This window comes from Komagataella phaffii, chromosome 1, assembly GCF_000027005.1.
Source record: "Komagataella phaffii GS115 chromosome 1, complete sequence".
Lineage (NCBI taxonomy): Eukaryota > Fungi > Ascomycota > Pichiomycetes > Pichiales > Pichiaceae > Komagataella > Komagataella phaffii.
Genome location: NC_012963.1, coordinates 767,248 through 784,564, shown reverse-complemented (window position 1 = coordinate 784,564; position 17,317 = coordinate 767,248). Strand labels below are relative to the sequence as shown.

Here is a 17,317-nt window from a genome sequence, read left to right as displayed (position 1 = left end):
TGACCAGATTTGATGCACCAAATGTACACCGCGACGCAATTAAATCTGCAACTATTCCTAGCAAAAACAATAACTTATTCAATTGCAGGGCTGTAAGGATTGTCCTCGAGGCGCTACTAAAACTGTGACTGCCTGCATGCTAGTCACCAGCCCTACCCACGAGCCGAGTAATAACCGTGGGCAACATGAAGTAAATAACCGAAACTCAACAGAAACGGCTGTCAAAGCTTATAACCAGCGGGTTTAGACCTCCTTCGCAGGAGGGTCCAATAGGGAAGGGTTGATTCAAGATCAAAAGTAGTGTATTTGTCATCAATTTTGAAGATAAGCACATTAGAGAGACGCATATGTAGCAGTAATTCGATGAAACAAAGCTATTGAGGCGGTGCTCAAAGCCCGCTTCAATAGAACGTTCTCGACGTACTGCCTTTCTAGAGTTGAAGAACAACGTCAAAGAATGAAAAAAAAAAGGTTATTCTCAATTTTTTTCCTTAACGTTTTCAAGGGCACGTTCTCAAAAATACTGGTTAGCTTCGGCAACCTGTCTTGGGCAGTGACGGGTTGGAGCAAGCATGCAAAAGAGCGCGTTAGAAGCCAGAAAAAAGTTCTTTCGGCGAAAAAAATTCAGCGCAGCCAGATCGGAACGGCACTTCCAGGAGCTGGGTCTCATTAATTCGATCCCAATGAACGCACTTTCATCCAGAGATTCTCCGTCCAACTTTGACAGAGGTATTGAATAGTCATTTTCTATTCCCGATTACCCTATTGGTGTTCGCGCTTCTCTCTAAGGTGACGCAATAAGAATGTGGATCGACGATAGCATCAGGAAAGATCGACATCCACGATTCTTGAAAAATATACTGAGGGAGAAAATAAAGTTCACACGTACAATCCTAGCGCACCCCTTAAGGTCCCTCTAGCCCGTGTCCTCTCGAAACGTTACTCCGGAGTCCTTACAATACCAAGTAATTGGGGGTGTGACCTAAACGTCTCCTAGAATCCGGGGCAACACCCTAGAGGCTCATTTCAAAATGAGATCCACTAACGCGGTATCTTAGCCCGTAATCCACAATAGCCCTGGTACCTGACTCGGTGTGCGTCTGCTATTTTACCACCCAAGTTACTACCGCCAACCACAGTCTTTCAAGTTCAAATCGGACCCGTTTTTTTGTGAGGCACTTTGACGGGGGTGTCGAGATTGTTTTCAATCGCGAAACCGTGACCTTCCACCCTCGCGAAAGGAGCTCGCTTCCGAGAAGTTCATGACGATTTCACCATCAAAAGGCACACATTAAACAATAGTCCAAAAACACCGCTTATCGATCTCGGAATGGTTTCGGATCTTCAGCATCGTTTAAAAAACTGCCAACCTACCCAATTGCGAGCTCAATGGACCTTTTCCGTGTATTCCGGTGGTTATTTACCAACATTCCAATATCGATGATACTCGCCAAATTGGAATCTTTGTGTGTGGCGCACGTCTTTCACCCCAGCTTTTCCATACAAGGCAGTTCGAATATCCCTCCGGCGGTGCAACGGGCAGTCGTTGCATCCTCGTTCTCAAATATCTCCATATCCTAATTCATGCCCTATAATTCATATATATAGGGCTCTTTCGTCATCTTTTGTCGAATTCTCTTTTTTTCCTCTCCCCCTTCTTTTAATTATCAGTAATCCTCCTCGGGTTTTTTTTAAAAGTATTGTCAAACATGTCCGCTATTAGATCAATTGCCCAGCGTACGTTGCGTACCCAGGCCCAAATTTCCAGAGTTTCCTTCCTGGGAGCCAGAGCTTACTCTACAAAAGAGCCCACTTTGAAGGAGCGTTTTGCTGAGCTTCTGCCTGAGAAGATTGAGCAGATCAAGCAGCTCAAGGCCGAGCACGGCAAGACTGTCATCGGCGAGGTTCTGCTTGAGCAGGCCTACGGTGGTATGAGAGGTATTAAGGGCCTCGTGTGGGAGGGATCCGTTTTGGACCCAATTGAGGGAATCCGTTTCAGAGGAAGAACTATTCCAGACATTCAAAAGGAGCTGCCAAAGGCTCCAGGTGGAAACGAGCCATTGCCAGAGGCTCTTTTCTGGCTGTTGTTGACCGGTGAGGTCCCAACTGAGTCCCAAACCAAGGCTTTCTCTGAGGAGTTGGCTGCTCGTTCCGCTCTTCCAAAGCACGTTGAGGAGTTGATCGACCGTTCCCCAGCTACTTTGCACCCAATGGCTCAATTTTCTATCGCCGTTACTGCTTTAGAATCTGAGTCACAATTCGCCAAGGCTTACGCCAAGGGTGTTAACAAGAAGGAGTACTGGGTGTACACCTACGAAGACTCCATTGACTTGATCGCCAAGTTGCCAAACATCGCTGCCAGAATCTACAAGAACGTCTTCAAAGACGGAAAGGTTGGATCTGTTGACCCATCCAAGGACTACTCTGCCAACTTGGCCTCTTTGCTAGGTTTCGGTGAGAACGCCGAGTTCGTTGAGCTGATGAGATTATACCTGTCTATCCACTCCGATCACGAAGGTGGTAACGTCTCTGCCCACACCACTCACTTGGTTGGATCTGCTCTTTCTTCCCCATTCTTATCCTTCGCCGCTGGTTTGAACGGTTTAGCTGGTCCTCTGCACGGCAGAGCCAACCAGGAGGTCTTGGAATGGTTATTCCAAATCAAGAAGGAGTTGGGCGGTGACTTCTCCAAGGAAAAGATTGAAAAGTACTTGTGGGACACTCTTAAGGCTGGCCGTGTCGTTCCAGGTTACGGACATGCTGTTCTGAGAAAGACTGACCCACGTTACACTGCTCAACGTGAGTTTGCTCTCAAGCACTTGCCAGACTTTGACTTGTTCAAGTTGGTTTCTGCTGTTTATGAGGTTGCTCCAGTTGTCTTGACCGAGCACGGTAAGACCAAGAACCCATGGCCAAATGTGGACTCTCATTCCGGTGTTTTGTTGCAATACTACGGTCTGACTGAGGAGTCATTCTACACCGTTTTGTTCGGTGTTTCCAGAGCTTTAGGTGTTCTGCCTCAGTTGATCATTGACCGTGGTGTCGGTGCTCCAATTGAGCGCCCCAAGTCCTTCTCTACTGAGAAGTACATTGAGCTGGTTAAGGGTCTTGGTAAATAAATGTGACGACTGGGTGATCCGGGTTAGTGAGTTGTTCTCCCATCTGTATATTTTTCATTTACGATGAATACGAAATGAGTATTAAGAAATCAGGCGTAGCAATATGGGCAGTGTTCAGTCCTGTCATAGATGGCAAGCACTGGCACATCCTTAATAGGTTAGAGAAAATCATTGAATCATTTGGGTGGTGAAAAAAAATTGATGTAAACAAGCCACCCACGCTGGGAGTCGAACCCAGAATCTTTTGATTAGAAGTCAAACGCGTTAACCATTACGCTACGCAGGCATGTTTCACGTCCATTTTTGATTGCTTTCTATCATAATCTAAAGATGTGAACTCAATTAGTTGCAATTTGACCAATTCTTCCATTACAAGTCGTGCTTCCTCCGTTGATGCAACACTGAACACATCTTCACCTATTACGCGACCGGTTTATAGCGGTGTTCACGCTCAAAACAGTAATCGTTCATTCTGCATGTTCTATGGGATTTTGAGGCCGGGTAACGCTTCATGAAATTCCCCTGCAGTTCATGGAACAATCGAAATGATCTCCGTTAATATTTCAAAGAGCAATAGTCTAAGAGCAAATAACTTACCATTATCTAATTGCTTCCGTCTCGTTTTCCCCTTCAACACTAATTGACCGGCTTTGATGAGTTCAGTAAGTAAATCACGTCGTCTGCACAGTGTATATGAGCAGATTAAGAATCTGGTTTCACTCGATAGGGAAGCAAGCTACTAACTATCTCCAGGATTTGAAAAAGAAGAAAACTCCCTCGACGCCCTCTGATGAGCTCAACCAGAGGCTTGGATTGAGCCATTTAGATAGTGAGGCTAAGATGAAAGCAGCCAGGCAAGATGCTCGCAGGCAAATGGTTAAGGATTTTCCTTGGGAAAGAATAGGTTGCTTCAGGGACCCTAGCTCAGAAGACTCTAGTACCTTTTCTGCCCGTGATCTTCAGAAGGAGAACAGATTCATTGAACATTTTGTAATCGACAGGTACTACTCTGACTGGTATTGGAATACATCGTTAATGATAGGCACATGTCTTTGGGCTTACTTCGTTGCCAGAATTGGATTGGGTCTATGGTCTCTTATCCTAGTTGTATTTTATGCTATCCAAGTTTATCGTCTGGAGGTGTCCAGATTCAACAGGAATATTCATGACGATATGAATAGAGTTCAGTCTGTGCAGCTTCTAGAGAACGGAACTGAAACCATGCAATGGCTTAACTCCTTCTTAGCCAAGTTCTGGATCATTTATATGCCTGTCCTATCGGAGCAAGTGAAAAAGGCGGCCAACGACGTCTTGAAAGATGCCGCCCCTGGATTTGGTATCGACGCTCTGAGTTTGGATCAATTTACCTTGGGTTCAAAATCTCCTACAATCAACTCTGTCAAATCTTATCCAAAGCTAGGTAAAGACGTTTACCAAATGGACTGGGATTTCTCGTTTGCTCCCAATGATACGGATGACATGACCAAAAATGAAATCAAAAAGAAGATCGATCCTAAGGTCGCTTTGGGTGTGAGAGTTGGAAAGGCTTTTGTCTCCAAGAATTTGCCAATCCTTGTGGAGAACATGCAGTTCGTAGGAAAGATGAGAGTCACAATCAAAATCGGTGATCATTTTCCTAATATCAAGCTGGTCTCAGTGAGTTTCTTGGAACCACCTGAAATTGCGTACTCCCTTAAACCTGTTGGAGGCGATACCTTCGGATTGGACATCATGTCTTTAATTCCAGGCTTATCTTCATTTGTTAACACTTTGATTCATTCTAACTTAAGACCAATGCTATATGCGCCAAACTCTCTCGATATTGATGTTGAGCAACTGTTAGAAGAGCAAGTGCAGGACACTATCGGTGTTCTTGCCGTGACTATAAACAGAGCAGATGACCTTAAATCCACAAAAGACTGTGATCCATTCGTATCGCTATTTACGGAGAAACAAGAGTATAGAAAAGTTCACCACAGACATCAAGACCAACACCACTTCTCCTTATTGGAAAGAAACGAAGTATATTTTAGTCACATCTTTGATGCAAAAACTATATTTCGAGGTTTACCACCACGACTCTAACAAAGGGCCCAAACTTATCGGATCTACGAGTTATTCCTTGGACAACGTTGTTCAACAGGAAGTCATTCTCGGTCAAACATCAAAACTGAAAATGGGAGGCAAAACAAGAGGCTCTCTAAGTTATGATATCCGTTGGTTCCCTGTTTTAGAAGGTGAAGAGTTAGCCGATGGTTCCAAAGAAGAACCTCCTGATACAGAATCTGGTGTCCTTAAATTACTGTTGCAAGGTGCCACCGATTTGAGTCTCGTGTCATCCGTGACTGGTAAATTATCTGCGTATTCTGAGCTGTATTTGAATGGGGAGCTTGTTACCAAGACTCGTATCATACAAAATACAATTGAGCCAAATTGGGAAGAATCTTTGGAGAAGTTTATATTTGCCAAGTCAAAGTCCAGAGTCGAGTTAATTGTGAGGACCAAATCTGGTCTTGTTGAAGACCCTGTAGTGGGAAGTTTCAAGGGAAATCTTGATGAGCTAATTGCTACTAGTCTGGATGACTCTGCCACTATCAAGCTGAAACCTCAGGGTGAGTATAAACTAACTGCCCAGTGGAAAGGTTTAGCACTCAGTGGTGCTGATGCCAGTACTAACTTCGTTCCTCCATTTGGAGTTGCGAGACTGCACATAAGAAATGCTGATGATGTTTTAAATACCAAGACTGTTGGAAAGGTAGATCCTTACGTTAGGGTTATGGTCAATGGTAGATTGAAATATAGAACCACTGTCCGTGAAACTACAACTACTCCGGTTTGGGAGGAATGCATGTACTTCCCAGTGACCTCAATGAACCAGGTGTTCTCTCTTGATGTTATGGATGCTGAAAAGAGAAGTAAAGACAAGCTGCTTGGGTCTGCCAAAGTGCAATTGAGTTCTTTTGTAAAAAAGTCCGACGATGGAAAATTCATGGCTTATGATGGTGCTAAAAAGGTTTTGTCTCAACCTTTAGAAATCAAAAAGTCAAAGAAGAAGAAAGGAACCATATACTACTCAATGTCTTTCATCCCAATGCTACCAGTTTATACAAATACTGAACTGGAGGAACTTGAGAGGACAAAGGAGGAAAGAAAAGAAAAGGAATTACAGGAGCAAAAAAAACTAGAGCAAATGGAAGAGCTATTCAAGAAGAATCCTAAGAAGTATGAATGGGTGGAAGTTGATGACGATCTCGACGAAATTCCAAAGCAAAAGCTATCGCTGGAACAATTACTAGAGTACAATTCTGGTTCCATGGGTGTACAGATCAAAAAGGGAAAATTCACCAAACCGGATGTGTATGTTCAACTTTTGTTTGATGAGCTAGCTTTCCCCTCTTACATTTCTGCTCGTTCACAAGGACGATCCATTACGTCTCCGGATGTGGCTCAAGTTTTCGTACGTGACCTTGAGAATTCACAAACTATCATTCGTATCTCTAAACGTGCTATTGCAAAGGAGCAAGATGACATAATTGGAGAGCAATCTTTTGCAACTCGGGATCTTCTTCAGAGAGGTTATGGTAAAGATATTGACTTAACTTTTGCTGGCCAGAAATTGCAGGTCGAATTGGACTTTCTTCCATTGTCAGTGGAACTACCACAGTCAGAACTTATGGCAGACTCTGGTTTCCTTACCCTTGAAATACTTGATGCAGCTAATTTATTGTCTGCAGATAGTAACGGCAAATCTGATCCAATGGCCAAGGTTCTATTAGACGGACAAGAGATATACTGCACTGACAAGATCAAGAGAACTTTGGACCCTACATGGGATGAATCAACAAGATTCTACGTTCCATCTAGATCGAGATCCAAGGTTACAATCGCAGTTTATGACTGGGATTTTGCCGGTGATAATGATTTCTTGGGTGAAAAGAATCTCCCGTTAGAAAACCTCGCTGTGGATGAGACTCAAGAATTTAAAGTCGAATTGGATACTCAAGGTTCTGTTCGGTTAAGAGGAACATTCCACCCCGAATATGTCAGACCACCAATTGAGATTATGGGACAGAGTGGAATTGAGAAGGTCGCTACAGCTCCAGTCAAGGTTATTGGTGGCGCAGCTAACATTATTGGTGGCACTGTTGGAGTTGTAGGTGGTGGCGTTTTCAAGGGTGTTAAGAACGTCTTAGTGCCCTCCAAGAAAAAGCAAGAGAAGCACGACGAAACAGCGGACTTGACCTCTTTGAGATCTGTCAAATCCGGAGCAAGTTCAACATTCTCCAGAAATAGTCACCACCCTAAGGACACTTTCATTCCACTTGGCGCTCCTCCCCTACCAAGAGCCAGTAGAGCTCAGAACACTGATAGTTCTGCCACCTCTAATTTGGGATCTGATGTCCAAAGCTTAAGAAATGGGGGTAGGACTCCAGTTCAGAATGGATCACCTGTTAAAGTGATACAATCCAGACCGAGATCGATCGTCTCTTCTGAACAAGCAAGCGTCTCTGGAGCTTCTAAACAGAATGTATCCAAGGGATCTGTTGAGATTGTCTCATTATCTGGCATGGATGCGAAAAACTCTTTATTAGTCAGAGTCTTGGTCACATCACCTTCCAGAAGAAAGGAGGTACTGCGCACTGCCTCCCACAAAACAAAAGATGGAAACATCATCTGGAATGAAGGCACCACGTTTAATGCAGCTGCTGACTCATCGTTGACTTTTGAAATCAAAGCTAGTCACACTTTTAGTAAGAATATTACACTTGCTACAGGTTCACTAGAACTTAGTGATGTTATCGAGAAGACTAATGAGGATGAGATTAAAGTTAGTTTAACTTCTGGCGGAGAATTGGTCGTAAAGGTTGATTACTCCGATCAATATCCCAAGGAAGATAGTTAGTGTATGTAAACTTATTGGATAGTATGATTGTTTGGTGTCTTGATTGTCTTCTGACTTGTGGTATTGATGATGAACACACTGAAAAAGTAGAGCGAAGCAAGAAAAAAAAAACTGAATTGAGCCCACGCTGGGACTCGAACCCAGAATCTTTTGATTCGAAGTCAAACGCGTTAACCATTACGCTACGCGGGCTCCAGATAGTTTGAGTAGTTTATTGTTCCACATGTCCAAGGAGAATCAGTAACTCTACTGACACAGAGATCCGCTACTAATAAGCTATCTCAACTCAATATGGAATCATACAATACCTTGATTTCATAATCATGACTACGTTACTACATCATGTGTTCTTTGAAGAAAATTAATATTAGTGGATGGATTATCTCATGCCAAATCTATTTATTCTGTAAAGACTTCATTCTAGCTTCGGCAGCCCTCGCCCTCTGCTCTCTCATTAACCTTAGTTTTTGATCGTCTGATAAGGAACTTAAGTTTGTTTGTTGAGTAACCGTATTGAACTGCTGTAACTTAGTCCCCGAACCATACCTTTCTTGGTACTGGTTCTCAAACTTTTGCCTGGTTTCTGCCAATTTCTCTTCAATTATCATCCTTTTTCTTTCATCTTCAGCCTTGGAAACCTCGGCATCTTCTTGATCAAATTCGTCTTTAGATTTTGGAGGTCCAACATTTGCCTTCTCCCAATCCCAAGCAGATTCACCAAGAGTCTTTCTTGCAACTTGGAAGGCTCTTCTGATTTGTGTACTAGCTGAAATCTCACAGGGTGTTCGCCCTGTCGAATTGGTAATCGTTGGATCAGCCTTGAGGTTAACTAGAAGCACTTGGCAAATATGGGGTGATCCATGTGCTGCTGCATAATGAAGTGGAGTTGAAACACTAGAGAATTTTTGTTCTGGCTTCAGTGTAAAATCCGTAGCCAATTTGTTCTTCCTGAAGTATGCTATCAGAGCTGGAGCTCTGGACTTTTCTATAAGAGACACAATTTCAGCCGTATGTATTTCTTCTGGGTCTAGCTTTGAGTCTTTTTGAGAGTCTTTCCTACCACCGGATCTGGACTTGGTGATATTTTCTTGCTGTTTAAGAAGTTTCTGCTTTAACTTTTCATCACTCTTTGGCGTATCCAAGATTGTTAAATGAGTCAGCTGAACCCAAGCTTTTTTAAGCGCGGAGGAAGTAGCTCTTTTTGTAGTGAAGGGGAAGGATTTGACTCTAGGATCATTGTTCTGTAACGGCGCAGATTCATATCCCACCAGGATGTTTCTATTAGAGGATCCATTGGCTCTAATGAATACAGACTGACAATCTTTCAAATAATGGGCCCAGTTACCCAACAGTTCTCTAACGTCTTTCTGCAACTCAGCTTCATTATAGCGTCTCAAAGAGGCTCCAGCAGAGTTGGCCTTTCCCTTACCATTGTCACTGGCACTTTGAGAACCACCTTGTTTACGTCTTGTCGTATACCTATGGAATGTTTTATGCTCAACAAGCTCCACCGATTGCTCCAAAAGTTGATCTTCAGAGCCTTTGTTCCCCTTGACATTCCTACGTTTGTGGGAGATAATGGCACCGGCAAAATGACCTCCACCGATCATGAACAGCGCTGAAATGTGACTATCTTTATCCTTCTGAGAGTTCAAATCCTGTAACAATTTCCGTGGATCTTTGGAATTATCTAGATCAGTAAATATCGTTTTGTAGATACCAAAACATTTTTCAGCTGGAAGTAAGTCTGAGGAGAAGCATATATATGGTGACTTTGTATTCAAAAAACTCACGTCGTTCAAAGAAAGATCACCATAGTCTTCAGTTATTGTCTCCAAACGTGACTTCTCGGAGGCAAATTCGTCTTTACCCAAATCATCCTCTGAGTCGTAGTCTGATCCAGATATCGATACATTATCGTCATCTTGAACTAAACGTTCAAATTCCTCCTCATTCACAATGGGAAGGTTTGCCGCCTGTCTCTTCAGATTGAGTCTATGCAAATCACTTTGAACATGGGATCTAAACTGTTCTGAGTCGTTCTTATTCAGTTCTTTTTGACAAACTCGACAAATATTGGAGTCTACCTTCGGTTCATTTGATTGCAGTTCTTTGGCCTCTGGAGCTTTCGAAATCGTTGAAAAAGAGTCGAAGTACAATACTTTGATTGAATCGAGGATCTTCACTGGTAAATCATACACGTAGAGCTCATGTTTCTTGAACATTGATAGAATGGTGGATCTAGATAGAGTTGCGCAGCGCACCAAATAAATTATGTCTTACTTACCCTCGAATGTGTTAAGTCTACTCTCTACTTGGCTTTGGCCCTAAAGAACCCATCCAGTGCTCCCTTGCCAACGGCTACTTTCTTTACTTTGGGTTTAGGAGCTGCAAGCGTCTTTTGATTCTTGCGTTTACCAAAATAGGAGCTGGAATTGCCAATGCTTTCGTTCAATTTCGCAAGGTTCTCTTCGGCTATCTGCCTTTCTTGAAAAGCTTTCTCCACAAGTAGTTGATGATTAGATAATGTCTCCCAATCCTTTTCAAATTGTCCCAAAAGGCAATTTCCTAGGCTTTGAGGTAAGTATGTCGATATGAGTTGAACTGCTGCTCTTTTGGTTGCAAGGTCGAGGATCTCTAGGGGAACTTCCTCCTCTTTGGTAGAGCCTTGATCGATTGGTTTGCTCAACTTCGAAGAGAGGAACTGTTTAACTGTGTTTTCGGTTTCTAGTAGATTCTTCTGCAGTGCTTCCACCTTTCGGTTCAAGAACTGAAAAATAGCTGCTGGCGACACTCTATAATAATTCTCGTCGCCTTCTCTTATGACCTTGCAAATCTCACTTAGACTTGGTTCAAGACTGCCGAAAAATTCCTCTGGCAGACCTTGGAAGACCGAATTCTCCTGCAGTTGTTCTATTAAGTCGTCAAAATTTAAGAATCTCCCGCTTTGATTGCTCTCGTCCAGTTCATTAATGTTCATACCCCGCAGCTCTGTCATTATGAAGTATTTCAACAGCAGATAGATAACATTGAACTTTGTAGCCACTAATATTTCACTGTTTTCCACGACATACCCGTCAATGGACTCTTTTTCGGCAAATATTAACGATCTTATCATGAATCCCCTATGGTCGTATACAGCTCTGTGTTTCTTCGAATGAGGATTATCGTGTTCCCCATTGAACCTTTTTAGTTCGTATAGTTGATTATTTTGCTCATCGTAAAGGTAATCACACCGTTCGTTCAATCTAGGATGATCTAGCTGTACAAACTTCAATTTCTCCGAGGAGTCTTGGTTGACGAACAGAACTTTGAACGTTTTAACAGGTTGGTTCTCAATAGTTGGGTAGGTCATTACGTGTTAAGGCAGACGCGATCGTAAATTTCAGATGTTGGAAGGGATCGCTCAGAAGTTGAAGTGGGTCATATTTTTAAACTAGATTCGATGAACTAAGTAAAGAATAGAAGATTCAAATCTGTGGAGCTTTATCTTTGTTACTACTAAGATCAAAGGCATCTGTTCTGCATACTGGTAAACTGCGGTGTAATAATTTAGCCTTGACAATTTGAAAACCGATGAGACAGAATTCGACTACTTCACTGGGTCCTGTGGATAATTAGTAGATACTCAAACCCCTGCCTTATCAAACTTGGGGCCGATGGACAGTTTTCAGTCACCCTTTCATGATCCTACTAGAACTTTTCATGCTCATTCCAGCCTCCATATTTTTGGGCGTGTGGCGTAGTTGGTAGCGCGCTCCCTTAGCATGGGAGAGGTCTTGGGTTCGATTCCCAACTCGTCCATCAGTTTTTGTTAATTCATTTCATTTTTTATTGCTACTTGCTAAATGGTAATATTATCGACTACTTACGAATCCAGTTGCTTACAGAAGAAAGGCCATCTTGAGCCTTGTCATTAGCAACATCTAGTCCCTCTTTTGTCTTCTGGACTACGAAATCACTGTTGTCTTTGGCGCTCTTGGCGACAGAGCTTGTAAACTGGTCAAGTTGTTTGGAGGCATCATCAAAGGATTTCTGGGCCTCAGCCAACTTTCTGGAAGCCAGATTGTGGGCTTCTTCGTTTTGATCCTTACCCCATGAGAACCAGGCTTTCTTAGTACGGTTGAACTCATCTTGAGCTTCTTTCAGCTTTTGCTGAGATAAATCGTACCCTCTCTGCAGGGTGCTTCTAGTCTCAGCAGCATTTCTCTTAGATTCTAGGTACTCCTCTCTAGCAAAAGCCTCGGCCGATTCACCCCAGCCTCTCAGCGATTCAAATGCTTTTCCGTCTAGCTCTTCCTCAGACAAGTGGGCATACTTCTTACGAAGCTCCTCCTTCTTGGAGTTGAACTCCTGTCTGAACTTGTCTAACTTGGAGCGAGCCTCAGAGGAAAAGCTCTTAGTCTGCTCCTTTGCTTGGGAGACCAAATCATCAGTCTTTTCTTTAGCATCGTTCAATTTGGATTGCCATTGAGACTTCCAGGTCTGATATTGCGAATCAGCTGTGTCCAGGGCATCTTGTCCTTGTTCACGCAACGATTGAGTGGCATCCTCCAGCTTGGCCTTAGCAATTTCATATTGCTTCTCGGACTCACGAGATACTTCATCCGACTTTTGCTGACCCCATTGCCACCAAGAGGCCTTCGTGTCCTCAAATTTCTGCTGAGCTTGCTCAAACTGATATCTTGCATCATTGTAAGCGTCCTGCTTAGCAGGAGGTCCTCCCAAGGACTTTGTGCTAATAAACTTTGACTCCGGAGACTGCGACCATCTGGTGTGATTGTCAACTGCTGGAGCAATGCCACTACCCACAGTTACAGGGTTATTTCCGGACCGACCAGACGAGATGGGGGTCTGAAGTTTTTCCTGCTTCTTCTGTTGGTAGAGAATTAAACCAGTACCAACGACGGCGGCACCGGCAAGAATTTGAGCTGTTTTAGAAACCATTGATTCAATGTATAGTAGAGATTGAAAAAAGAGCAAAAAAGAGGACTTAGGGGTGGAGTACTCTGGATATTTATACTTGAGCACATGCATAAAAGTGGGAGTAATGACGTGCAAATGGGAGATGCTGAATGCAGATTCGGTCATTTCTCCTATAAAAATACCTATGGGAACGGGAGAGCAAGTGAAGGTACAATTAGGTAATGCAAAGTTGAATTCCGAGTTTAATTAGAATTGAGAGGATTGTATTGGTCAGAAATTACCTAAAGAGAGCAAGGATGGCAGTTTCTAGCAGGAAGCCAGTGAATGTTGCTCCCTGGGTCGAGTTTGACGCTTGTAAGGTGTTGACGATGGGGGTGAGATGAGTGTGGAGATTTAGAGAGCTGAGGGAGAAGATGGTATTCGAACGGGGAACTTGCTGCCCCCTACGGAGTATGCATTGCTCCTTCTAGGTTTTTCCTTCCAGAGACCGCCGCACGAAGATGGAGTAAGTTGTGGCCATTTTTTTTTTTTGAGATCTAGCCGGATAGCAATTATGGGCGCTCCGCCCAGGGTCGCCTCCCCGAGGATCCCCTGCAGCTTCTCACGTTTCGGTGCTTTTATCTTTTCATCTAATCACTCCCACGACATAGCCTCCTTTTAATTCTCACTTATAATCGTCCAAACCCACATGCTCTTTTATCCATGCCTTCGAAGTTTGACATAGAACCGTCCACACTATCAAGTCTGCACGATCCCAAGTCCTTGCGGGTTCTTCAGAGGGAGTGTGGTGGTATCGATGCCCTAGTCGATAGTCTAGCCTCCAACGAGTCGCTAGGGTTAGACCCTCTTCTCCCAGATGAAGATGAAAGAATCGAGAGATACGGAGAGAACATACTGCCACTCAAAAAGACAGCCTCCTTGTTGAGGCTGCTCTTCGAAGCATTCAAAGACAAAATTCTGATTCTCTTATCTGTGGCTGCTGTGATCTCACTGGCATTAGGTCTATATGAAACTTTCGGGCAAGACCCTGAACATGATGCTGAAGGGAGAGAGATCCCCAAAGTGGAATGGATTGAAGGAGTAGCAATCATCGTTGCTATTGCTGTGGTTGTGGTTGTTTCTGCTCTCAACGATTGGCAAAAAGAGCGCCAGTTTTCCAAATTGAATGCGATGAAAGACGAAAGGGAAGTCGTTGTGTTCCGAGGTGGTGCCAAGACAGTCATTTCAATTTACGATGTACTTGTGGGTGACATCTTATCGGTGGAAACTGGTGACGTCGTTCCTGTCGACTGTGTTTTAATTCATGGATCCTGCGAGACCGATGAATCTGCGTTAACAGGTGAAACTCATACTATCAGAAAGGTTGCTGCAGACCAGGCCTTGAAATGGTATAACGAAAACATCCCTGAAGATTCTGAAATTGATATTGGTGATCAGAAACATATACCAGACCCCTTCTTGCTATCTGGTTCTAAACTGTTATCAGGGATGGGTAGAGCTCTAGTTACCTCGGTTGGTCCGAACTCCATACATGGTAAAATTTTGGCCTCTTTGCAAGTCGATACCGAAGAAACTCCGTTGCAAATGCGTCTATCCAACCTAGCTGACGGTATTTCAAAGTTTGGTTTCCTCGCTGCTCTGATTTTGTTTATCATTTTGTTGATCAAGTTTTTGGCTAATCTGGCTCCAGGAAGACGATTCCATGATATCTCTGCTGCTCTGAAGGGATCGCACGTCGTGGATATTTTGATCACCGCTATAACTGTGATTGTTGTGGCAGTTCCTGAAGGTTTACCACTTGCTGTGACTCTGGCCTTGGCCTTTGCTACTACTAGAATGGCCAAAGATTACAACTTAGTAAGGGTTTTGCGCTCTTGTGAAACAATGGGTACTGCTACAGCTATTTGTTCCGATAAAACTGGAACCTTGACTGAAAATAGAATGCGTGTGGTTAGAGGATTGATGGGTAATATCTCTTTTGATTCCTTAGAAGGATGTCACAAGGAAGTTTCTCAACTTTCTGACAAGCTGTCAAAAAATATAAAAACCAACATTCTGATTAATTCTACTGCTTTCGAAAACGTGCACGAGGACGGTGATGTTGCAACTCTTACCAGCCATTCAACCCTTCGCCATCAATCCTTTTGGTCCAAACTTCCTTTCTTCAAAAAGAAGCCTAACTTTGGAATGTTTGGATCTTCTGAGCACTTCATTGGTTCCAAGACTGAATGTGCTATGTTGTTATTTGCTAAAGATGATCTTCGTGCATTGGATGATTGTTCTTTAGAAGTTATTCGTCAAATGCAAGAACCATCAATTGTTCAAGTCATACCTTTTGACAGTGCCCGCAAATGGAGTGGAGTTGTTGTGAAACAAAAAGAAGGATTATACACTTTCTACATCAAAGGTGCCTCTGAAATTGTACTTTCTCGATGTGTATCTAGATGTACTGTTGATGGAACAGTTACGAGGATTTCCACCAGCATTAAGTCATCTTTGGAATCATTAATCACAGACTATGCTTCTGACGCTTTGAGAACGATCTCTTTGGCTCACAGAGATTTTGAGGTTACCAATTGGCCACCTCAAAAGTATGTCACCGTTGACGAAACAGTTGCCGATCCTGATTTACTCTTTGGTGACGTCGTTGATGACTCTTCGAGAAATTTTGCTTCTAATGGAAAAACAGATACTGTCCCTGCCATTGTCATACAAAATGACGAGTCTTCATCTTCTGACTCAGGGCTTACACTTGACGGTATTGTTGGTATTCAAGATCCTTTAAGACCTGGTGTACCTGAGGCTGTCCTTCAATGTAAAAAGGCAGGAGTTACGGTGAGAATGGTCACTGGTGACAATTTGATTACGGCGAAGGCGATTTCATCCAACTGTAACATTCTTCCTAAAAATAGGTTAGATGACCCCACTGCAGTTATGGAAGGTCCAGCGTTCCGAAAGCTTTCTGTAGCAGAGCGTCACGCAATCGTTCCATCTCTCTGCGTGCTAGCTCGATCCTCACCTGATGATAAAAGGTTATTAGTGGAGACTTTGAAGGACCAACGTGAAGTTGTTGCGGTTACTGGTGATGGTACTAATGACGCTCCAGCCTTGAAATTGGCAGATGTTGGTTTTTCTATGGGACGCTCTGGAACAGAAGTTGCTCGTGAAGCATCTGACATCATTTTGATGACCGATGATTTTACTGCCATTGTGAATGCCATTAAGTGGGGAAGAACTGTGTCTACGTCTATTCGAAAGTTTATCCAGTTCCAGCTGACTGTTAACGTTACTGCTGTGGTGCTAACTTTTGTTTCTGCCGTTGTTTCTGAAGAAGGTAAGTCCGTTCTTACTGCGGTTCAGTTGCTGTGGGTCAACCTGATTATGGATACTTTGGCAGCTTTAGCGTTGGCCACTGACAAGCCTGATGATAGCTTCCTGGATCAAAAGCCAGCTGGAAGACATGCTCCATTGATCTCAGTTTCTATGTGGAAGATGATTATTGGCCAATCGACATTGCAACTGATTATCACTTTCACAATATATTTTGCAGGGGAGAGAATATTCTTCGATTCGGAACCAACTGATCACCAAGTTTCGCAAATTCATGCCTTAACTTTCAACACTTTTGTCTGGCTACAATTTTTCAAACTTTGGGTAACACGGAAGTTAGATGAAGCTGACGATTTGACTACTGTGAGGAGTAGGATTACTGCGAGAAATCTTAATTTCTTTCAACATTTCTTCAGGAATTGGTACTTTTTGTCCATTGCTGCTATAATAGGTGGTTTACAGATTTTAATTATGTTCGTTGGTGGTGCAGCATTTTCGGTTACTCGTCAAACGGGTGCTCAATGGGCTACAGCTTTGATATGCGGAGCACTGGCTTTGCCGTGGGGTATTCTCATTAGAATTATTCCCGACGTCTGGGTTGTAAAATTATTCCCCACAAGAGCATTCCACTTTTTAGTCCGGATTATATCACTAGGGATGTTTAACCTAGGTAAGAATAAACGACAAGAACCACTTTCTTTCGGAGGCCAAAACACGGAACTACAGTACCTTTCTCCATTCGAAAGAGCCAAGGATGGACTATCTAAATTATCTCTGGGATCGCATGAGTCTTTACCATTGAATCCTTTCAAATGGAGATCAAGATCCAGTTCATCAGCTAACTCTACATTGATCAATTTGTCTTCAAGAGGAAGCAGCGCCAGTGATATTGAACATACTACAGCCACAGGATTGGCCACAATGGTGCCCACTGTGGTAGGTGGAGCTGTTGCCGGCTGGCATCCCGATGTGTGGAAGGCAAGCCCCAAAGAAAGCTTTAGAGAGGATGAAAACGAAATTAGTGATTCATCCAGGTAGT

General features: G+C 43.2%; 6 protein-coding genes across 6 annotated transcripts; 3 read left to right on the top strand and 3 right to left on the bottom strand.

The window, feature by feature from the left end:
* Positions 1-1,709: 1,709 nt before the first annotated feature.
* PAS_chr1-1_0475 (uncharacterized protein) lies at positions 1,710-3,119 on the top strand (the record flags this gene model as incomplete). The annotated part of the gene is made up of 1 exon (XM_002489719.1): positions 1,710-3,119. The coding sequence occupies one exon, from the start codon at positions 1,710-1,712 to the stop codon at positions 3,117-3,119; it is 1,410 nt and encodes a 469-aa protein (XP_002489764.1).
* Positions 3,120-3,812: 693 nt separating this feature from the next.
* Positions 3,813-8,022, top strand: PAS_chr1-1_0120 (Lipid-binding protein, localized to the bud via specific mRNA transport; the record flags this gene model as incomplete). Its single annotated transcript, XM_002489718.1, has 2 exons — positions 3,813-5,141; positions 5,185-8,022. 2 exons carry the CDS (start codon positions 3,813-3,815, stop codon positions 8,020-8,022), a joined length of 4,167 nt encoding a protein of 1,388 aa, XP_002489763.1.
* A 395-nt stretch (positions 8,023-8,417) lies between these two features.
* Positions 8,418-10,247, bottom strand: PAS_chr1-1_0119 (Zinc finger protein; the record flags this gene model as incomplete). The annotated part of the gene is made up of 1 exon (XM_002489717.1): positions 8,418-10,247. One exon carries the CDS (start codon positions 10,245-10,247, stop codon positions 8,418-8,420), a length of 1,830 nt encoding a protein of 609 aa, XP_002489762.1.
* Positions 10,248-10,333: 86 nt separating this feature from the next.
* Positions 10,334-11,377, bottom strand: PAS_chr1-1_0474 (uncharacterized protein; the record flags this gene model as incomplete). The annotated part of the gene is made up of 1 exon (XM_002489716.1): positions 10,334-11,377. The coding sequence occupies one exon, from the start codon at positions 11,375-11,377 to the stop codon at positions 10,334-10,336; it is 1,044 nt and encodes a 347-aa protein (XP_002489761.1).
* Positions 11,378-11,886: 509 nt separating this feature from the next.
* PAS_chr1-1_0118 (Hypothetical protein) lies at positions 11,887-13,113 on the bottom strand (the record flags this gene model as incomplete). Its single annotated transcript, XM_002489715.1, has 1 exon — positions 11,887-13,113. One exon carries the CDS (start codon positions 13,111-13,113, stop codon positions 11,887-11,889), a length of 1,227 nt encoding a protein of 408 aa, XP_002489760.1.
* Positions 13,114-13,650: 537 nt separating this feature from the next.
* On the top strand, positions 13,651-17,316 carry PAS_chr1-1_0117 (Calcium-transporting ATPase; the record flags this gene model as incomplete). The annotated part of the gene is made up of 1 exon (XM_002489714.1): positions 13,651-17,316. One exon carries the CDS (start codon positions 13,651-13,653, stop codon positions 17,314-17,316), a length of 3,666 nt encoding a protein of 1,221 aa, XP_002489759.1.
* Between the last annotated feature and the right edge of the window lies 1 nt (position 17,317).